This window comes from Chiloscyllium plagiosum, chromosome 34 (assembly GCF_004010195.1).
Source record: "Chiloscyllium plagiosum isolate BGI_BamShark_2017 chromosome 34, ASM401019v2, whole genome shotgun sequence".
Classification (NCBI taxonomy): Eukaryota; Metazoa; Chordata; class Chondrichthyes; order Orectolobiformes; family Hemiscylliidae; genus Chiloscyllium; species Chiloscyllium plagiosum.
Window position 1 is genome coordinate 30,167,383 of NC_057743.1, and position 24,036 is coordinate 30,191,418.

General features: G+C 41.7%; 1 protein-coding gene across 15 annotated transcripts in view; it reads right to left on the minus strand.

Annotated features, from left to right (window-relative positions):
• prdm16 (PR domain containing 16) overlaps positions 1-24,036 on the minus strand; it is a 716,909-nt gene that overhangs the window by 69,671 nt on the left and 623,202 nt on the right. For 9 of the 15 annotated variants that reach the window (XM_043676051.1, XM_043676050.1, XM_043676052.1 and 6 more), the window contains 6 exons: positions 20,202-20,304; positions 18,134-18,332; positions 16,328-16,487; positions 9,567-9,720; positions 3,760-3,795; positions 1,261-2,632 (listed from right to left, as the gene is read on the minus strand). In XM_043676051.1, the coding sequence (XP_043531986.1) occupies positions 1,261-2,632; positions 3,760-3,795; positions 9,567-9,720; positions 16,328-16,487; positions 18,134-18,332; positions 20,202-20,304 (2,024 nt within the window). The remainder of the gene's footprint in view (positions 1-1,260; positions 2,633-3,759; positions 3,796-9,566; positions 9,721-16,327; positions 16,488-18,133; positions 18,333-20,201; positions 20,305-24,036) is intronic. The other 6 variants (XM_043676064.1, XM_043676060.1, XM_043676057.1 and 3 more) reach the window with 3 other exon arrangements.

A 24,036-nucleotide genomic window follows, 5' to 3' on the forward strand; every position in this document is an offset into this window, starting at 1 on the left:
CCCACGAATGGAAACATTGAAGCATCTACTCTGTCAATGCCCCCCCACCTCAGAATATTGTACATTTGAGTAAAATCCACCCTTCATTCTTCTAAACTCCAATGAATAAAGAACTAACCTGTTTAGCCATCTTGATAAGGCAACCTTTCATCCCAATCAGCCTAGTGACTCTTTTAAACCACGTCCATTGCAAATACCTCTTTTCTCAATTTCTTAAAAAATGTTGTACACAGTGCGCCAAGTGTGGCCTTACCAACAGCCTGTACACTTGTAACAAGACTTCTCTATTTTAATACCCCTATCCTTTAGCAATAAAACCCAAAATTCCATTTGCCCTTTTAATTACTTGCTGTGGCTGCATGCTAACCTTTAATCGTTGATGCACAAGAACACCTAGTTCCCTCTGCACTGCACTTCTTTTGTGTTTCTTCGCAATTAAATGACAGTCTGACTTTGACTCTTCCTCCCAAAGTGCATGACCTCTAGCTTTTCTATGTTAAACTCCATCTGCCAATTGTTTGCCCACTCACTCTATATCTCCTTTTGTACCATCACAACATGCCCCCTCCCAACTCTTTGTATCATCATAAAACCTGACTACAATCCATTTTTCCCTCTCTTCCAGGTAATTAATATAGATAGTAAATGACTGAGACGTTCAGACTGATCATAGAGGAATTTCACTAAGTACATGCATCCAATCTGAATAAAACACATTAATCTCAATTCATTTCTTTTCTCTGTGTTAACCAATCCTCAATCCATGCTAATACATTCCCCTCAATACTGTGAGCTCTGATCTTGTGTAATAACCTTTTATGTGGTGCTTTATTGAATACCTTTTGGAAATAACTGGGAATAAAATGCCTTCTGAGAGAAGTTTGGGAAGGGCTGTGAGCAGCCTTGGAACGTTGTCCCAACTTCAGAAGAGGAAGGTCAAGAGATTAGATTCCCTACAGTATGGAAACAGGCCCTTCGGCCCAACAAGTCCACACCGACCCTCTGAAGAGTAACTCACCCAGACCCATTCCCCTACCCTATATTTGCCCCTGACTAATGCACCTAACACAATGGGCAATTTAGCATGGCCAGTTCACCTAACCAGCACATCTTTAGATTGCTGATGGCTACAGGATGCATTAACAATGTGGAACTAGAGAAAAAAACATTTCACAAACATTTCATGAAATGTTCAAGTTGACACAATGGCTGATGTCTTCAGAAGGAACAATTAATTTTTACTGTAGGATCTACAAATACCTGTAAATAGGATCCATGAAGAAAGGTGATGGCTTTGCGTAATGAAAGGGTTGCTGGTGTGACATCTTGGGCATCTCATCGCTGATCGTCATTTTGCGGTCACCAAACACATGGTTCTTTCGGGGCTCCCCAGGGCCATTCTGACTGACCCGGCTGCGACTGCTTATGCTCAGGTCCAGAGGCTGCTCCTCTCCAGGAAGGGCAGATGCCATGAGCTTGGATGTTGGATGGGGCTTCGCTTCTTTCCGTTTCGTGGTGAGGTCAAAGGGTGACTCGGAGCTGGCGCTCCCACTTTTCTGATGCTCCCTGGGTGACTTTGGCTCATTCTTCACTAAGAGGTTGGGATTGAGGTTTCGGTCCGTGAAAGGGTATATGGAATGTGGGATGTTTGGGAGGAGCTGGAATGGAAACATTGAGTGGTATGGAAGCGACCCCATTTTCTTCTCTTGCATTCCCATGAACCCAGTGCCAAAGTACTTCTCCGCGATTGAGGCAATAGCTTTAATGGAATCATTAGCAGCGCTAGTCGGTAGGTTCTGCTCATCTGGAGGAGGAAAGAAGGAATGTTGGGATGGAAGATAGGTTCGCTCATTAATTTCATTGGTTGAGTTGGTGGAGACTTTGTCAGCCGCTTTGGCCGTCAGGTTGGTCTTTTCCTTCTTTTTATCTCGATCACTCTCCACATCACTGTCCAAATCAGACCCAGTGCCCGTGGTTGTGTCCAGGTCAGTCCCACTTGTTGTATTCACATCTTCAAAGTCACTACCTTCTGATAAGTCACTGTTTTTACCTTTGCTTTTCTCAGTGTAGCAGTTTTCAGGTCGTATGTTGGATTTTTCTTCTAAAGGACCAACTCTGTCGTTGAACGTCGACACGAGGGAAGATGCTTGCGACACAGAGGGAGTCCCCATGGGGCTTTGGACTGTTCCATCCATATCATGATTTAAGCAGCCTTTCAACAACGGGTTGCTCGGCAATAGAGGGGGCCTGGGATACAAGGAATGGGGGAAAAGGCCAGGGAAACCTGGAGCAAGGGAAGGAAATGCAGCAGGTGGTGAGAAAGGCAATCCCGTAGGGTGTGGGCGTGAAGGGAAGTAATCATTGAATCCTAGTGAAGTATGGTTAAGGGTGGATGTAGGTTTCGATTTGTCCAGCATGGCACTGGGAGTAAGTGGCAGACCTTGTGGAAACATAGAACTGGGATTGTAATGGTTCTTGCCCTCACAGAACCTGCGGTGCTTGTTCAATGAAGAGGTTGTGCTGAACATCTGGCCGCAGTCTTTACACTTTATTTGCGTCCGGCAGTCGGCATGCATCCGTTTATGTCGACAAAGGTTGGAGAATTGGGTGTACGATTTGTGACAAACCTCACCTGGAATTGAATACAAAGGAGAGATGTTGCATAAATGTTTTTGTTTTGCAACAACGTGAGCCATATGAGCGTGCAAGAGAACTTAGGGAATGCCTCTGTTAATTGCCACATACCCAAACACTAGCCTGAGTAGGTGTTTCAGCAGATAATACCCCTAACAAATTCTGATAATTAAACTCTCAAAGAAAATACCCACCATAATTGGAGATAAGCTGAAAGGTCACTCACCGTTACAGATCACTTCAACTGAACAAAGAACACAAGTGCTGGATTTAATTTTGTTTTTTACTAGTGCATTTTCATTTATGTACTCATGCAGGAATGTGCACACTGTAAAGTGAGAAAGAGAAAATGAAATCTCATACTTCTTGCATTATTCTCAATAAAAGGGATTAAAGAAAACTGGAATGTGCAGCATTATCCTGGGCATGGTCAGGTAGCACAATAAAACTCAACTGGATCATCCCAAGGGAAAGAAAGAAGTAAAAAGTAAGTCTTGGCTAATGGAAAGAATCTCCGTTGTATTTATAAAGACAAGTCCCAGGACAACATCACAGAGCAAGGAAGAAAACTAATACAGTCCGCGTTCCTCCTAATATGTTTGACATGTTGTTTTACAGTTTTACATATACATCACCTTTCAGTTACTAAGTGTAAAATTAATTCTATTGGATTTGATTTCTCCTGTGTGCTACATGGAAAACATTCGCCCATGTGTTCATGTCAAATTCTTTCTGCTCTATTTTACTGAACCCTGAAGTTGAGATTTAGAGGGAGAGAGTGCTTTTCTGATGTTCCCTGCCTCTCCCTAAGTATTAAATGCATAAAATAGCTCACAAAGGAATCCAACAAGCTGTAAGTAATGATTAAATACAATCCTTCTATAACCGTATAAACACGAACTGTAGAGGGAATATCAGGGCAGGTTCATATTCCCACATCAATTGTTGCTTTTTGTTTCGTGAGGCCAATTAAAAAATGACTGGCTTCCATAGCAAGGAAACAGAAAACCAGATATGACCAGGGCTTAAAAATGAGGTAAACAGGGAGATACTTAGTCGTAACACTGGTTATGGTTGACAATACACTCCTGCACTTCAACAGCTATACAAAAAAAGGTTTCTTACCATCACTCTGTGTCCATGCTTGTCCCTGCCTCCTATCTGTCAATATCATACAGATAAATATAATTACAATATAATCAAACCAATTCCAAATCCTCTCATACTAACTTACACTAAGCACTGTCACAGTGATTATACAGCAGGCTGTTAGCACTTGCAGCAATAGGGACACTGTATACTTTGGATTCTATATCCTACCTCTCTCATCAATTACCACTGCCATTGTCCTTCATCCAAGACACTCTAACAATCCAGACTGTGGATCCTTGTGGGTTTGGTATCGATGGAGATAGTGAATGGCTGAATACAGCATGTCCCTCTGCTCATTCAATTGGACTTCTCCTCCCTTTTACTCATCCTTTTACCCCTCCTTCTTTAATAGTGACCTCAATCCTGTGAAACACAACTATGAGAATGCTGTCAAGTTTAATCAATGCTCGAGTTTGAGATTTAAACTTCGGCCCTTAGAATGGGGAGCTAACTTTCCAAGGCTAAAAGTACTAACCTAAATGTTCAAAAAAACTAGCAGTTATCTCATGTCAAGGGAAGGTTGTGTCAATTTACCTTCCCAATCTGAAATGCCATTAATTGAGGTGAAATATTAAGTATAGAGAGATATTCCAGAGGGCTCTTGTGGCACAGTGGTAGTATCTGTATCTCTGATCTAGGTGGCATGGGTTCACGTCTGATCTGCTCCAGAGGTGTGTAATAACATCTCTGAACAGGTCAATATTGAAAAAAAACGTCTATATGAAAATTCATAGTAATGGCTCCATGCAAATCAGCATCAAACATGGATGGTTGTCATAATTACATATGCTATTTTGCTTTAGTGTAGAATATTCTGGAATTCTAAATACATTTTGCACAATCTATTCAAAGCTCTCTCTAATTACTTGAATACTTCAGTGATATGTCCTTAATGATGGCCATCAGTTATGTGTGATTTTACACTGGGAACTCACACCACATTACTTGTATGCCTCATCAAGACTGATGACTTTTAATGGAATTGGTGCCTAATCTTATTGTTACGTATAACCGGGAGCATCAGTTCACAGAAGCAACTCAAAGTTTTCGAAGAATGAAAACAGAAGTAAAATCTATGAATTTATAAATGAAATGGTTGTCATATTAAATTGTCCAGTATACTATTGCACGCACTCCTGATCGCTGTTTTAGCTACACTTCTTGTATCAGCACTATTCTCTAAATTTGTGAAGTCCGCTTTTGGAATATGTTTTTCCTTTGTAAACTCTGACACAAATTGGCCATCAACCTCTCACAAATATTGGATTTAATTCTCCCTGCAACTGAAAGTGTTCCTACTTGAGCCTACTGTCAGCAGCTTGTGGTTTGTTTGTTTAACAAAGGATGCGCAATGTGAAATCTACCTGAATGAAGATTTTTAATTATGTCCATTAGCTTCGCTTCAAATAATTTTGAAGAAAACTGGTGCACAAGTCACTTGATGTTAAAGAAAGATATCCTTAGTACTGTACTCGGAGTGAACAGTAGTGATACATCTTGTGAAATTAGATATACTGCACATGTCGTGACTACACAAACCAAACACAGCTCAGAGTCACAATTAACTCTACTAAATTATCAAGTCTGAGGTCAGGCTTTTTGGGAAAGTTTCAGGCCTTCAAGCTCAACGGCATTACAGACACAAAAGACATTTCACTGAATAATTTTAATCAGGCACTTGTGAAACATAATCTTTTACATTTTTTTTATTTTGTTAAACTTTATTTTGGACAATACTGAGGGATAGGAATAGAAATGAAAATACTTTTCAGGAAGCATTTAGAGCTAATTGTGAAATTGCAGAGTCAGGGTAACAAGCTTAGATCAGAAAATTCCAAATGTGGACATATCAGTTTCATGGGAGAAAAATTCACAAAAATATGAGAACTCAAAGCCAAGTTGTACAGATAAGTGCACATAGTTTGGAGGAATTTTAATAATAACAATGCAAGACACAGCTTAATGGATGGATATTGAAATGGAGTCCCCAAGACATACTTCAATGTCCCAGGGTCACTCACTGCATTACCCACTCGTTGGCTCCCACGATTATTTGTAAAACAAGGCATGCACTAGATTTTAAGATTCTCACTTCATGGACCATTTCCCATTACTGAATGATGAAAATAGCTTTATGCAACAGTACAAAATGGACAACTTGTCCATTGATTTTCACTAGATGCAGTGTAAAACAGGTGGCCAGCACACTCTTGCTCATTTTGTGACTGTAGAAAATATATTTCACCCCCAATATGTCCTGTATTAGATGCTGAAACGATCAAATACCTGAACCTTACACTTGGCTATATTCTTGTAGAATAATATTCACTTGACAATCTCATAGTTTAGTCAATAGCATGACTGATTTTCTAGCTATGTCACCCAACTGGTTCATGGACAACAGGGTTAACAGTAGCAATGTAACAAAAGAGTTAAAAGTACCTTGACAGCATCATACATAGTTGAAAAGTATACTACTATTAAAGGAGGTGAAACTTTCTGAAGCTGAAAAAGTTTTCAGCCTGAAATTTAGAATGAATGAATATTTTTCTTGTGGAACTGATGCAAGCTCACGTACACTCTCACCTCAGACACTATCACAAAAGGTTCTACTCAAAAATAAATCTAAATTACAGTACCTTCATCCTCCACAAGTCCTTCAAAGTGTCAGATCCGTTTTTAATATTGACCACTTAGCTCAATTAAATACAAGACGGTGAATCCAATACAATTAAGTGACCTCTCAGCTTATCAATATTTGCACCTTATAGCACTAACTCTCATTCTCAAAGTGATTTTAGGTCCATTAGGCCTCATCCTTCTAATTATTTGTCACAAATCATATAAAAACAGTTAAATGAAATAATATAACTACAGCACTACTATACCTGGAAATACGTTTCACAAACAAAACAGGAAAAGAGCATTTATTTGCATCATGCTTGGAGTTTAATAATTCCCATGAAATGTAGGTTGCAGTGTTCTGTAAATCTTTCACGCTGTGTCAAATACTTAACATGTAGCTGGATCATGTGACTGTAAAGGTCAAACATACTGAGCTTGGAGTGTGCTGAAGGAACATCATGGGTCAAAGCAGATGCTGCATCGTTCCTCTGACCTGGGGATACCAGTTGGTACCCAAAATGATAAAATACCTTACCTCTCCATTGTTAATAGTGCTTTCTTCGCTGAGTTTAATTTTAACCAACCTGGAAACTGGCCATATATGTACTCTAGCGTGGCTGCAGTAATGTCAGCCAGGCCGAGACTGAACAAGCTGAAGTTACAGGACAGTCCATGAAAAAATTTTGAAATATAAATTCTGTACAATTTAACCTTGCTCCATTTAAAAAGTTAAAAATCAAATGGAGCAGTTAGGAAAATGAAAATGAAATATTCTTGAGCGTAGGATTTCAAACTGAAGCATCTGTCAGGGAATCTGTGAGATCTCTGTCCCATCATCAGACTGCTGTATAGCTCAGCAGACATCTTATTTTAATGAAAGCAAAGCTTAGTTTGTGTAGCTGACATTTTCTTTCAGAAGTTAGAACAGGGAATTTAAGGGAGTGTACCAGTATGAGGAAGGATCTTGAGAGGTTTTTTGGATTTATTGGTGGTTCCTTGGCTTAGTGTTAAAATTGGCAGGGGTTCCTGTGAGTATATCAGTATTTCAAGCCTTTAGAGATAAGATTATCTAGAAAAATGCTCATTCTTGAGGTATTTGTACTTACATATAGCTATACTATCAATAACAAAAAGAAATATATATAAAAGAAAACCACAAAGTGAACTTAGGTATTATTGTGCAATTAGCCTTTGCTATGTAGCCATGTTAGTGAGTTGACTAAATCTTTTGATGCAGAAAAAGGTGTAATTAAACTCAAACATAGTTTTTCAGGAACGGTGAGAGCGTTTATAACCAATAGCACCTTTCAGGCTGGACTACACTGTTAAATGGATCAGGCGATCTGGTTTACCAACTTCCTGGCTGCTACTGGTCTCACACCATCCTCTTAAGTGGCAGGCCACTCACATCAGGATCTCCGATGGGCAGAACATGGTTGGTCATGTTCTATAGTAACAGGGGAATAGATTGTGTAACAGGTTACCAGCTGAGCCCACAGTTCTAGTGGCAGTGAGATAAATTCCCAATTAAATTGGAAAGTCAGCCAAGTTGGTCAAGTGTGCCTGTCCACAGGGTGTTTTGAAGGATCTCAGTCCAAGGCACTTGACAATTGCGTTGACTAGTGCTGACAGGTCTACCCTCAGAAGGCCATCAGCTATTTACCAGTCCCAGGTCAACATGATAGAGGAACAGATGGTTTTTACCTTTTGCCTCCATGGATGAAGGAGAAGGTAATGCGTCAGCTGAAAGTGTGACACTGAACACCAGGAAGAAAATAGAACCAAAGAATAAATATAAAGCCAAAGAGGAAAGTTAAGATTTCCAAGTGACTGCTGCATTTTAACTGCTGCAGAAATAGTCAACATCTGCCTATATTCCCTAATTGACTTGGAACTTGGGAGGAAACATACCGTTGCCAATAATATAAAGCTCAGTGTGGACAAAATGAAAAGTGACAGCTTCGATATATTTAGTTTGACTCTGTGGAGCAGTTCTGGGCCTCAAAGGTCAGTCTCCCAGGAGTGTGTGACTAACACAAACACAAATATCACAATTTGCAAATTCTTCATAAAGCATTCAGTCTGTCCCTTATATTTCAGCCTATCACTGCAAATAATCACTTTGAACACTGGAATTAATCACCAACTTATCAATGACATGATGAGTAACAAGTTGGCACAGCTGAAACTACGTGGCAAAGCTTTATGAAAACTTTTTTTTAAACCGAATCTTATCTCTGAGCACTAATGGGTTTGAGATGGCAGGCAGACTAGTTATCAGAAAGTGCATTTAATTTCCAATTTGTAACAGCTAATGGCAGAAATCTGACAGGAAATGAGTGTGTCAGGTCAAATCTCTGTAAATAAGGGAATTGGTGTAATGACTGTCTGGAATTAGTCAGAGGCATACCTATAGATCAAAGTTCTATTAGCTCACATTGGGCAGCCATTTTGGTTTTAAAAATGTGGTGTAAAATAAGGACTTCATCCAGTCAATGCACCAAAATGTAAAAGACAACTAGGTATAAATTTGACTTGGTTGTGATTTCACTTGTGTCAGAAAGCAAATACGTTACGGCTTTTCCATAAGTACCGATAATTAAAGTCCTGGTGAATGCAAAGACTCTTTGTTTTACTGTCTGGGCACAGAGGTGAAGCAAGGTCACAGGGTGAAGATTTCTACCCTCCATGAAAGTCCAACACGGGTTAACACCTACAGGGGAGAAATAGGGGGTGAGGAGGTGAAGGAACTGAAGAAGGGTATGGTTGGAAAATATTTTACACTCAATATGCATATCTGGATTATTTTGAAACTGTCTCAGTTGAAAAGAGGGCTCATACAAAATATTTTGATGAGGGGAAGAAACCATTATTTGCAAGTTAGCTGAACCCAAAATCCGAAATGATATAAAGGAGTAACAAGAGGGCAAGGCAGTATGCTGGGGAATCTTGAGAACTGCAGACTTGAGGAAAAAGCATGTGTCTGGCATACGTATTAACAGAAACAAGTGACCTTTAAAAAAGGAGAGAGTTGGCAGGACTGCACTGTGCACATGGACTTAGTCAATCACAAGACTGGGAGGAAGTGATTAGATGTCAGAAAACACAGGATACCTGCAAGTACACATGAAGATAAGACAGATGCAATAACTCACAGGTGAAAGGCTTAATGCTGCTGTGTATGTGCTTGTGCTGCTTTAATCCAGACGAGGTGGCAAAGGTTTTTCCACAGTCAGGGCAAGCGTGTGCCCGGGCTCCCACATGCTGAGACCTGATATGTCGCTGGAGATTGCTTGGATCAGTGAAGACCTGATGGATAGGAAAGAGAGAGGGAGTGAACAATAATATAGGAAGTCATTGGAAACCTTGCACAGCAACCTATTAAAGGGGACTGTCCCGGTCGCATGTTTTAGAGATCTCTTTAAAACAGGATAAATAATTATTGCAGAGGAATCTTAATATGGAGAGGGAAAAAATTGCAGGACCGTGGAGGGTAAAACTAATTGAGCAACACTTTCAAAGGGCAGAAAAAACACAACGGGTTGCTTGGTCTAGATATTTTTAAGCCAACCTTTTCGGTTGTGTTATGAATAGGTGGGACATGAATCCAGATATCCCTGCTCAGAGGAAGGGACTGTACCACTGCACCAAAAGGGCCCTTAAAACGATAGCAACCAATACAGAGTTTGACCCAACAATTCTGTGATAAAGGCTTTTAGTAACTGAACTAGCCAGGTACTCCTCTGTGCTGCAGTTATTTTTGTATTAACTTGGCTTCATGTTCGGCACAACAATGTGGGCCGAAGGGCCTGTTCTTGTGTGCTGTACTGTTCTATGTTCTGTCTCCAGGGCAGTTGAGAATTGAACCTGGATCTTCTGGCTCAAAGGCAGGGGCACTACCACAGGACCAGAAAATAGCTCAAATTAAGAATGTTAGGAATCATAATTGGGAGGATTAAAATGTCGGTAAAAAAACAATTTAACATTTTCCGCCTTAACTACTTGGCCACAATTAAAGGGTCTCCTTCTGTGCTGTATGATTATATCTGCCCTTCCATTCTCTTAATTAATTGTACAATTATTTGCCAGAGTCAAGATCTCATTTTGTTTAAACCAGTTAAAATGTAATTGGTTGATTTAAGTACTATGTCACAGACATTGAACCTTTGATCTCTTTGCATAACTGGGTTCAGTGTATGCCTGGTGTCTGGTAAAATTTACTACTGATGTAACTGTGGTATATAGCTCTACACCTGCTTAACCAGCAGGAGACAGGCTGTCAGCAATCTCTCCACAAATGTCTCATTTTTCAAAGAGAAATGAAACAAAGCAGCCTAAAAATCTTCTTGCTGGGATATTTACCACATAATCTAACGCAACCAATTGAAGTTGGAATCTCACTGTGAGCAGACTCCTGGTTATCTGTTTATTGGATTGGGGTTGGCCATTATGAAGACTTCACTGACTTCAATATCCCTCTAATCTGAGGGACTCTTGTGCTGCCAAAGTAGTATCTATTGCTCTGAGCCAAGAGACTGGGGTTTCAGTCCCATCTGCTGCAAATGGATGCAATAACATTGCTGAACAGGTTGATATAAAACAAATTGCAATCAGACAGTAATCAAACACATAGTTATTACCTGGCTTCTGTTAATGAGGGTGCATTACTGATCTAAAGTTAGGGCCTTTATGGCTCAGTGGTAGTGTCCGTACCTCTGAGCTATGATACCTGGGTTAAAATCCTACCACTGCAGGAGTAATAGCAATATCTCTGAAGATATTGATTTGAAAATATCCATCGAGTTAAAGTGAGGGGTGCATTGGTAGTGCCCCTACTCCGGGGATAGAAGGTCTAGGTTCAAGACCCACTTTGGACGTGTCCTGAACAGGTTGGTTACCGAGCTAAGGTTTGAAGGACAAAGGGCAACCCCGGGGTAGCAGAGAAACTCTAGACCAGCTGTGTAACTGTCTATACAGAGTAACCTTGATTATCCGGCATTTGATTTTCCGAATTTCGGATTATCTGACCAAGATCGAATGGTCCGGATGCTTGGCTAAACTGTGTTTGATTATCCGAACATACAGTTATCTGAACAAAATACTCCCTGCCTATATCATTCGGATAATTGAGGTTCCTCTGTACTCAATAACAATGATTTAGATTAACACAGAGGACTTAACAAAATATTAGTGAAATGTCCCAAGGTACTTAACAACACTGTCAATAAAAGCACTTTTGATACTGAGTCAGATATTTGGGGAGGGATGACCAAGAGATTTTTCAGGAGCACGTTAAAGGGATAGTGAGTGGCCGAGAGGCAGAAGAGTTCAAGCTGGGAATCCTGGAGTTTAGAGTCAAGGCAGCTGAAAGCAGGCTGCCAATGTATGGAGCGAATAAAATTGAGAATATGCCACAGCCAAATTGGAGCACGGGGGCCTTAGGCTGGATACTAACTTTGGAAATGGTTCTGGCTTGGCTTGAAACAATTGCCATGAATAGAAACAATGGGCAGGGAATAGAATCTGTGGCAGGGATCAAAGGCAGTGGATTTTACCTTACCTATAGTTAGTTGGAGGAAATTCCTGCTCAAATAATATTGGATATTAGACACAAATAATGCAATAAATTAGGCATTGCAGAGGTCAACACAAGTGGTGTGAGATAGAGCTGATTGTTGTCAGTATATGAACATGGAATCTCATGCTGATTTTGCAGACATTATAATTGAGGGGAAGCATGTGAACAGTAAACAGACAAAGGCCAAGGCTAGATTCTTGAACAGCCCCAGAGGTGATGGTGTGGGAATAAGAAGCACTACAGATACGATTTGGTAGTTTAGGAATGAAGCGTGGCAAGATTCATATACATCAGGGCAGAACCTTCGGTGTCACATAATCACAAATGGTTCAGTTTTTCAAAAGCTGATGAATTGCCAACAGGGTTGTTTTTGGTAGTTTCTGAAAATAAGATGGTGACAGGGAGGGATTTCCAAAGGTTAATCCACAGGTTAACCTTGTGACAAAAACCTGCTTTTGCATTTGCAACAGTTGATGGTGGTACCAATGAATGTGCAATGTGTACAGCAATTTACAAGACAAAATGTAGAAAGGAAAGAACCCAAAATCTGTCATAACTCTAGTGGAGCACATGGACAAGAAGTGCAGATTCAATGTAACTTCAATATGTGACCAGGCAAGTCAGTTGTGTATACACATAGAACATTATGTATCAATTGTTTCTGGAAGTTGGTTGGCTCGGTTGTCTGGACAGCTGGGTTACGTAAACAGTGCAGGTTCAATCCCTTCAATAGCTGAGATTACCATAAAGGTTCCACCTTCTCAGCCTTATCCCTCACTGAGGTATGGGGGCAAACTGCCACAGTGGTCTCTCTCTCTCTAATGAGAGAGCAGTCTTATGGTGACTTTCCTTTCTTTGTTTATATTTCGTCGTGCAATGAGCATACTTGCTGCTTTGAAAAGTTTTTCTTTTCAAAAATTTACAACTTTTGTATGGATTTGTCCTGGGAAGGAGTTTCTATGGACTAATATGGCAGTAATGTATCGAGAAAGGGAAAAAGAAATAGAATTTGGGGGTAAGAGTTATAGCACCACAGGGTTGACTGAGGTTAAAAACAGTACAGCTCAATTTTACCTCCCTTAAAATGGAACAGGAACTGTGCTGTTACTGAACTTCCAACAGTAACCAGGGGTTACAGCCCTAGTGCTGATTATTGAGCTCCAACCGTGAATTGCACTCCACAGAAAATTAAGTATTTTTGAACTTTCTTAGGATGTCCTGAGATTCTGGAAGGCCGTGTGGAAATACAAGTCCTGGACTGCCTTTCATTGTATGTGAGTGAAGCATCATGACCTTGGGACATTTCATGGAACAGTACAAGGATAAACAGTATTGTATTAGTAACTGTGAGCAGTCCCACCTTAAGAAACATTTTCCCTCCCTTTTACTCAATAGAGAGATGACACAACTTGAAACTCTGCTCACATCACCCCCGATAAGAATTTGAATCAGCAGAAACTCAAACAGTGGAAAGAAAGAGACTTGTTTTTTTCTCTAAGCTTCAAGCACCAGCTCTCAATCTTTTGCTTACCTTTCTATTCTTTCCTTCCCATTCACCTTGGCAACACATCATTCCCAACCTCCCAAATCCACCTGATGTACAGAAATTTTAGACTAATGATTTAAGTATCGAGAGTGTGGTGCTGGAAAAGCACAGCAGGTCAGGCAGCATCTGAGGCGCAGGAAAATCGACATTTCAGGCTTAAGGCCTTCATTAGGGAGCCTAAAAATCTTCTTGCTGGGATCTTTACCACATAATCTAAATCGACCAATTGAAGCTGGAATCTCACTGCAGGCAGACTCCTGGTTATCAGTTTATTGGATTGGGGTTGGCCATTATGAAAGCTTTGAGGAGAAAGTGAGGACTGCAGATGCTGGAGATCAGAGCTGAAAATGTGTTGCTGGAAAAGCACAGCAGGTCAGGCAGCATCCAGGGAACAGGAGAATCGACGTTTCGGGCATAAGCTCTTCTTCAGGAATCCTGAAGAAGGGCTTATGCCCGAAACGTCGATTCTCCTGTTCCCTGGATGCTGCCTGACCTGCTGCGCTTTTCCAGCAACACATTTCCATTATGAAAGCTTCACTGACAAAGACTAATACTTCAATATTCTTCTAATCTGAGGAACTCTGTGGTGCCTAAGTAGTATCTGTTGCTCTGTTGAAGCCTGTTATTGATGATGAAGCTCTGATAAGCCTGATGAAGGGCTTATGCTGAAACGTCGATTCTCCTGCTCCTCGGATGCTGTTTGACCTGCTGTGCTTTTCCAGCAACACACACTTGACTCTGATTTCCAGCATTGCAGTCCACACACTTTCTCCTAATGATTTAAGCATAATTGTTTAGGAACTATATATTTGAAATATGGTTCAGGATCAAATGGGATTGGAATTAATTCTACTCATTAGCAAAAGGAAAAGGTAGATGAAGGTACAACTACAACATTTAAAAGACATTTGGACAGGTACATGAATCGGAAACACTTAGAGGGAAATGAGCCAAACACAGGCAAATGGGACAAATATAGATTGGGAAAATTTGGCCTGGACGAGTTGGACTGAAAGGTCTGTTTCCATGCTGTATGACTCTATGACAGGATGAATACAGGAAGGGTGTCCAGTACAGGGGCCACAGTCTAAGGATACAGGGCACATTTTGGACTGAGATAATGAGATATTTCTTCACCCAAAGAGTGGTGAGCCTGTGGAAATCTCTGCCACAGAAAGTAGTTGAAGCCAAAGCACTCAATGTTTTCAAGAAGGAAATACACCTGGTTCTTAAAACTAAAGGGAGTAAAAGGGGTTGGAGACAAAGTGGGAACAGGCTATTGGATAGGATGAGAAGCCATGATGATATTAAATAGTGGAACAGGCTCAAAGAGCTGAATGGCCTGTTCCTGTGTTTCCATGAAATTTGGAAATCACTGTGTCATGATTTTACACACCATTCCTGATGAAGGGCTTTTGCCCAAATCATCGATTTTCCTGCTCCTCGGATGCTGCATGACCTGCTGGGCTTTTCCAGCACCACCCTAATCTAAACACAGCAATCCTGTCAGGCCTACAGGCTGCAATGTTTCAGGTTGGACTGATACACTCTCTGTTCAGTTTCAGCTGCTTCCAGCATCAACATAGCCACAGGCTGCAACATCGTCGTCAGGCCCATTGTAAGTCTCCGCAATAAATGACTCACTTTCTGCACTCTTTTTGTGAGTGTACAGTCTCTGTCCTGTTTTTGTTGTTATTCTGCTGTTCGGTGATGTTATTACACATATTTGGAACAGGTGGGACTTGAACTCAGACCTCTCAGCCCAGAAGTTGGAACGCTACCTCTGCACCACAAGAGCCCCTCACCTCTGTCCTATTATATCTCCACATCTAGTGATGTCAGTTGTGCTTAAAGTAATTTCACCAGAATTTTATCGCACACTTTTCCAAAATTGGCCTCAGTATGAGATACATGTTCTGAGTGATGTGATACTGAAGTCCGGTTAATTCCAAAGTCTTGATGGAGAAACTTCTCAGACATTTCCCATTAAACAAATCCCATCAATGCTTTATTGGTCAGAGTATTGAGTACAAGAGTTGGGAGGTCATGTTGCGGCTGTACCAGACATTGGTTAGGTGACTTTTGGAATATTGCATGCAATTCTGGTCTCCTTTCTATCGGAAGGATGTTGGGAAACTTGAAAGGGTTCAGAAAAGATTTACAAGGATGTTGCTAGGGTTGGAGGATTTGAGCTATAGGTAGAGGTTGAATAGGCTGGGGCTGTTTTCCCTGGAATGTCGGAGGCTGAGGTTTATAAAATCATGAGGAGCATGGATAGGATAAATGGACAAAGTCTTTTCCCTGGGATAGGGGAGTCCAGAACTAGAGGGTATAAGTTGAGGGTGAGAGGGGAAAGATATAGAAGAGACCTAAGAAGCAACTTTTTCACGCAGAGAGTGATACGTGTATGGAATGAGCTGCCAGAGGAAGTGGTGGGGGCTGGTACAACTGCAACATTTAAAAGGCTTCTGGATGGGTATATGAATAGGAAGGGTTTGGAGGGATACGGACTGGGTGCTGGCAGGTGGGACTAGATTGAGTATGGATATCTGGTCGGCATGGACGAGTTGGACCGAAGGGTCTGTTTCCATGCTGTACATCTCTGTGACTCTATGACCCTAATTTCTAATCAACTTACCAGAACACCAGTTAATTAGTTAGTAATTAATCTGAGCTTCACTAATCAGAGTTCCTGCTAACCTACTGCCATTGTACCAACTTAACTCATGATTTCAAAGCAAAGTTAATAACAGTAAAAACAATAAGACAATGAAAGGTTTGGCTCTTCTTACCTTCAACCTTACCTTATCACAATTTTCACATTCAAAGCGTTTGCCACTATCATGTGACATTTGATGGCGAATCAGATTGGATTTCCAGTTGAAGGCTTTCGGACATTGGTCACACTTATACTCGCGTTCCTCACTGTGAATGATCATGTGTTGTTCCAGGCTGTACCAACAGGACAGAGGAGATAGAGAACATAGCATTGATGGAACATGATGGAAGACAGTTTTTAAATATCCTTGAAAAAGAAACTTCAGCTCTCCTGCTATCCCAGTGGGTCAATCTATTGCCCTTAGTGGTACTGAGTTCATTCTTTGGTCTTACTGCTTTCAGTCAGTGTTAACAATTGGTGTGTTGCAATTAGTCAGTGCCCATATCCAAGCGCCCTCCACTGTGCCAGCTGGAAAATGTACATGTGTGGCCATTGGCACGAACACAGGGTTGGTCTCAACATGAATGCCCTTCATGACTGACTAACTCACTGATGCTCACTGTTAGAGGCTCTCACAAGAAGAGCCACCACCTGGAAGGTGGCATCCATACAAGAGCTGGGGAGAAAGATCCTGTAAAAAACCAAGTCAGCCAGAGTCTTAACACACGAGAAGAAAGAAATCATAAAACACACAGAACAAAAGAGCAGGTTTTAACAGTTAGAATCAAATATTTACCAAATAAGGAGGGGTTTTACTGACCCAGCACAAAGGTAAGCAGTTAACAGACTGGGATTTCCAATCTGGGAGCCATCCATTTGCGAGTGTGCCGAAGGCTGCACTCAGGAGCAGCAAAATCATTTGCGACAACAATATATTCTCATTATTAACTACTTTAGCTAAACAGGCTTCCAGGAAATGACTGAAAGGACATTGTAGCTTCTACAAACACGACCATTTACAAATGACTTCCCGCCCCTTTTGCCCCCACCTCCTCCACCCCAAGTCCACTTGAAAGAGAGGAGGAAACAAAGCTTTATCTCACTAAATTACTGGAAGTTGCAGCAGCAAGGGACTAAACTTTTACAAATTAATCCCAACAGTGCAGTTAAACAATAGTTAATGAATATTTAGTCAAACGCAGCTCAATTAGTGAATGAATAGTTGTAATTTAAATTATAGCAAGTGATAAGAAATGAGAGTACTTCACAAATCTGAAAGTATAGGTTACACAAAGCTGTTTTGACATACAAACATAAGGACAGAAATTACAATTGTTACTGCCATCATCAAAAATGAGTAACTTGGGTTAATATCTGCATTAAATACCATTAGACAGGAACTGAGTATGAGAGCTTTGAATGGACATAAAAAAGCGGGACTGTGATGACAAGAACCATTTTGGCAGCAGTTGGATAAACTGAGCTGTGAGATGGAAGGGATTTCTAAGTGGATGGGCTGCGAATGGCTCAGATTCCCCTCTCTAGTTTATGACGTTTCTCTGAGTCATGCTTCGCTCACCTTTCGCTCTCTCGAAACGGGGAACGACATATAAGTACCAAGCTTACCCCCCTTCATTGAGGCCCCTGCTTGAAGGAAAAATGTTAAATTCATCTGTGCTATCATGTTAAATATTAGACATAGAATGAAAGTGGGGATGGTGTGGAAAAGTGAAACTACGTGCACTGCCAATTGGAAGAGTCTCTGCTATAAACTGACTTGTCTTTCCTCATGCAGCTCCAACTTTTCGATGTTTGACACAGATTAAGTAACGGTTTGCGTGAAGTCTCAGCACGCGGTAGAGAGCGCGTGGAGCTGACATCAGCAGCAAAGGCTTTAAAGCACCACCTCTCTGGCCGTTAGCCCATAGTCCCCACATACCTGTACTCGTTGGGGAATATCCGGTCGCAGTCTTTACACTCGTGAAGTGGCCCGTCACCCAGCTGGCTCTGCTTGAACTCTTCGTTGATGGTGGTGAAGATGGCATTAACGTTGTTGCAGGCATAGGCCTGGTGCCGCCGCAATGCCACTTTCGAGCGGAAGAGCTCGTCGCAGTCTCCACATCGGTATCGCTGTTCGTCTGGGGGGGGAGCGGTCAAAGAAAGACCCACGCGCCGGGTGAAAGGGATGATAAGGAATAAGAGCGACTTAAAAATCTTAGCAGAGAACCTGTTAAAATCACACAGAGTAAAGGACTCGGGCCGAATGCTGTGAGGGCCTGCGCTGTATAGTCATAAATTATTGCAGCCCAAGTTCAAACAAATTAAAGAAAGGGAGCAGCTATTATTGAGTTTACGAGGCAGCATCCTGCTCCCTGTGCCAAGTCAAACAATCCACTGGATGCTGTAAATATTCCAACATAACGACTGGTGTGAAGGGGGTCAGTTCTGCCTGGGTTCTGCCCCCACACGTCTCACATCAGCAAGAATCCCACCGTTCCCTCCTCCCCACACTTGACGTTTCTGTCTGTGAATCTCTGCTGTCATCAACAGCACTTGGGGCAAAAGAGGAATGAAAGACTGTAAGTGAAATCGGGCCCTAATGGGTCTCAAAAAAAAAATAAAGAGCCAAATAAAGCAGAGTTATGTGGCCTTTGTACACAAATCCACGAAGCCAGTTCTTCTGGAGACAGAAAACTGAGCAGCTCGTTTAAACTTCTCTCATTGGCTGCACACAGGTCACCTTTCATTCTTCCTATCCTACACCATCGTCTCTCCACTTGCCAGAGTTTACTTTCCTTATGGTTCACAAGATGCTAGCTGACAACTCTGTTTGTTACACGCTTCCCTCAAACCCCTCATGTTTTTGATGACCTGGGTGATATCGCAGCCAAGGTCACGGCTAAGGTCAGGGCCCAATATCCAGAAATTTGTTCTTCCAGTGCAGCTTCAAGAATCTGTCTGACTTCCCCCTTCCTCTTCCCTAACTCAGAGCAGCTTCGGCCAATATTTTAACACCTCACCCAGGCTGGTTATGATTTGATCAGTCAGAACTGACTGAGGATGGGACTAAGGGCCTGGCTGGTTTCTGTTTCTCAGGAACATGCCCAGAGGTGCTGCAGCCCACTGAGGCAGGAGGGTTAGTCCCCTCTGCTGATTTGGAAAGGGTTCAATAATGTACGCACACACAGCTAAACACAGAGATAGACCATTAAGTAAATCAGGCACCAGGTCCTATGTGATAAGAAAATTGGCTATACGTTGCAGCAATGATTTTACTTCAGAGAGTACTCCATTAGCTGTAAGGTGCTTTGGGATGTCTTGAGGTTGCAACAGGCACCATGTAAATGCAAGTTCTTTCCTCCTTCGTTCTGCATCGTGATGTGTTTTAATGTCCCATCACCCAGCTAAAATAATAAGGCTGGAGACAAGGAATCTGGGAGGAATTAAATAAAGCAAAAAAGTAACCTGACACACATTTCCTCGTAATGAATTTTGGGTTTTTGTTGCAACCAGGCGGATGTCCACTCACCATCGACTGAGTCCACTGCCACTGCATCACACAGGGCGCTGGGAACAAGATGGCTGAAAGTTGGGATGACTGAGCATTCCCACCTTCCCGAGAGGAGTGGAGGAGGGGTGCAAAATCACAAAATTCTCATAATCTGCCTCATTTGAGAACTCAAGCATATATCACTCTGTGCCTCAATTATGTTCTTTGAATAGAGATTTGCGACCAGCATGTTGTATGGAAAGACAGTGCATTGTCTCACTGATCAGATAGGGAAACTGCTGCCTTGCCTAACCCACAGTCAGACAGGGGATCACTGCTTGGTCTCACTGGGGTCAGGTGGAACAGCACTGCATTATCACATCACCATTCCACAGGGAGGGAATGCATGGTCTCATCACAAGTAGTTGGAGAGACACTGCATTGTTTAACCATAATCAGACAAAGACAATTAGTGCCCAATTTAATAATTTGTCTATCTACTTAGTACAAGCCTTACCATCAAGGTTTGGTGGCATTGTCCCATCAGGATAGACGCCGTCCTTCATAAAAACCAGCAGCTCTTCACCCGATTTAACCTCTTTAATTACTTTATAGTAAATCTGGAAGTAAGATTAAATATAAAATTAATCTAGGCGGACAGGGAATTTGTAGGTTTACACAGCAGTTACTGATTTAGTCTTCACCCTGCAAAATAAATTGGGGTTGCGTAGATTCAGAGTGACTAATACCAATAGTTCTTTCACTATAAATCCTGTCCACAGGGCTGGAATATCATTCTCAGCCCTGCCCAACATTCTGTCTCATCAGCCAGAGCTGGATTCCACCCTAAAGTGAAAGATTCATATTGCAGTCCCCATACAGGGAAGCATTAAATGGAATTTGTAATCCGGCTGAACAATTCTCCACAACTGAAGGATAGGAGATTGGAATGGTAGATATTTCAAAGCCTTAAGAGCAAGCATTGAGATATCAATCAGAAAATGTTAATCAGCTCAATGCTTAAGGCTGGTCTAGAAACTGTCACTTTGAAGACTGTTGAGTTTTCAGGTTGGTATCTGATTTATGGACCACTCATCAAATGGAACTTTGTCACAACTTTAAAATGGCAGCCTGACTAAGAACAAACTACTGAAACACCGAGCATAGTAACAGTGGGTTTCTAAGATAGATCCCTGATGATAAATACACAGAAAACCTCCACTCAGTCAGCACCACGGGTATCTGGAAAATTCCAAGGCTGCTCATGGTATTTCCACTTCCCTCTTTCCAACCGTACACTTCAGCAACTGGGACTTGGACGACCCATCATCAGGCTAAGCAAAAGAAAGCAAAGCTCGACAGGCAAATGCTCAGCAGTGAGGAGTAGACACTTTCCTAACCAACCAGATATTATAACACACCTCTGGAACAACTGGGTCTTCAACCCAGGCCTGCTGGCCTAGAGGTAGGGACATTACCATTGTGCCTCAAGAACCTCCAGGATTGATGAGGAGATGTTTTAATTAATCTGCTCAGAGATGTTATTTACACACCTTTGGAGTCAGTTGGACTTGAACTCAGGCCTTCTAGCCTAGAGGTAGGGACACTGTCACTGCCCTCCCAGAGTTCAGGATTGAGGGGTAAGCCAAGGATGCAAATTTGGAGCAACTGGTGAAAGATTGGCACCAGAATACTTTTAATTCTCTAAAAGATCTCATGGTAGAAAAAAGTCATGATTTGGAGATGCCGGAGTTGGACTGGGGTTAAACTTGTTGGACTATAACCTGGTGTTGTGTGATTTTTAACTTGGTAGGAAAAAGTATTTCCTACTAAGCTTGTCAACTCTGGGTTGAGAATGACACCTCATGGAAGAGAAGAACTGAAGTTTTCATTATAGCATTTAGTGGTTTGGGTTTAGGTTTCAATTCATCAACCCACTTAAAGCCTTAGATTGAGCAGAGCATTTCAAAATTACTTCTTTGTGGAGGGAATTCCTTGTGAATACAGACATGCACTTAGGAGCACAATCCAACATCCGAAAGACAGTGACATTTTCTTCAGATAATTGCATCATTCTCCAGAATACATTTTGCTCTTAGAGTACAGCAACAGAAATGAAGTGAAAATCAACAAATACAGAAATCAGACACAGGGTAAGTACTGAAATCTGGTGACCTCCTGAACATTCTATGATCTTTTGACACCCTGGGGTCAAGACCCCAGTTTGAAAGCTTATAATCTCGAGGCAAAAAGGGAGTTAAAAAGGATGTTGGAAGAAGAAAATGAGAAGCAGCTCAAGGCACCAGCACCAGCCAATTACATTAGATGCTAAATGTTACCAGAACCCATTTTGCCTTTGGGATTTGAGTTGAGCACTTTGTTGGAGGGAAATAACGAGAACAGTGCTTTATTATAACCTGAACATCACAAGAGGACCAAGCAATTCGTACAACACACAAAACAAATCACACACGCACAAAAACACACACATGGTGAAAATTGTTCCTAAGCAATTGCACAAGTCAGGTGTCGGTGAATTGTTGACCTCTTTTGTTTTCTGCGTAGAATTTTCTTCCCCAGAATGGTACAAAAATAACTGGGCGGGTAGGGTATAAAGAGGAACTGCTGTTCTGCTATTGCTTCATATACGGTGCTAAACAAGATACCCTATACACACACACACACACATACACACAGACAGACACATGAGGCACTGAGCCAGTCATACAATAAACACAAACAGTACATATTAATACAAATACACACACGCTCACAGACCTCACAAACACTGAGCACATACAAGTTACAGCTGGAGTTAGCTTCACAAGAGCAGAGGCCAAATATTCTGTGTCTGAGCTGGAGGGTAGCAGCCAAATCTCCAACATGTTCAACAGAGCCTAGAATCTCAACAACCACCTCTTGGGTCATTGAAGAGAAACAGAATCATACTTGGAAGTAAACGTTGTGTTAGGTGAGACAAGGGGAGCTGTGAATAAAGACACAGCTTGGCACATGGCTGGGTCCTTTGATTACAATTGTTCTCAAGGTTCAGATGAATTAATTGGCCATCCTCAGTCAGCCCTGAGGGTTGGAAGAGTCAATCGCGTGCTCTGGGACCAGACAGTCACGTGTACCGTGGGGACTGGTTGCATTCCTGATCACTGATCGGTGATGTGAGGTGAGGACTGGAGTGGATTAGCAATCTGCCCACTCTTCATGTCTGTGTTGACACCTAAAGGAAACCTGTGACATCCACATAATCTCCTTCAGTAAGAAGGAATCAGTACAAGAGAGAAAGTGGGAAAAACATAGGAGAAGAGGTTAACACATAAATCCTATCATCTACAGCACCAGCTCAGGTCACAGGTTTCAAGGCTATCACTGACCTGCACCTTCTCCTCTGACCAACTTCCCGGAAACAACAATAAAACATATTGTAAGGATTCAGGAGGAGAGATTTGACTTAATGTGGCTTAGTGATTATGGAACTAGACTAACAACCAGTGAGCTCAAAACTCACTGGAATTCAGTAGGTTTGGTCAGATCTGACAGGAGACGAGAGAAAGAAAGGGAACCTGAGGGGCAACTTTTTTACACAGAGGGTGGTACATATGTGAAATGAGCTGCCAGCGGAAGTGGTTGAGGCGGGTACATTAACAACATTTAAAAGGCATTTGGACAAATACATGGATGGGAAAGGTTTAGAAGGATATGGGCCAAGTGCAGGGAAATGGTGTTAATGTGGATGGATATTTTGGTCGGCAAGGACCAGTTTGGACATGTCTCCATGCTGTAGGACTCTATGACTCCAAGAAAACTATAAAAGTACCCAGGGTCACAAGAGGGAATGGATCTGTCACTCACTCCTTCACATTCTGACTTATTGCAGAACGACCAACCAATTAAGTAGAGAAGCCAGGAGAATGGTGCTCAGTAAATTGCTCATTTAGAGGGCTGGTGAAAACACAGTGGGTTGAATAGCCTCCTTCTGCACTGTAACAATCCTGTGGTTCTATTCTAAACAGTGTCCAAAATGTTCATTGCATTTCCTGCAAGGAAGTAAAAACTCAGGTGGCTCTCTCCACTGCAAGTTTCAAGGAGCCTTTCAAAGAATTAAAGTCTTCTAATTTATCTTGGTTTATGCAGTTTGTAATGCACATGATTCAGCTCTTGTTCAAAGAGGGATTTTACTTTCAACAAATTTAATGGATGGCCCCTTGTCTGTAACTAATCTCTGTCACCACTAGGAGGCCCCCTTGCCTAGTGAAGCTGGCATTATCCTTTGTATCCCACTGTATTACTTGTTCTTCAGTAAGTTCACCACTTTTACAACATCTTGGAGAGAAATGAAA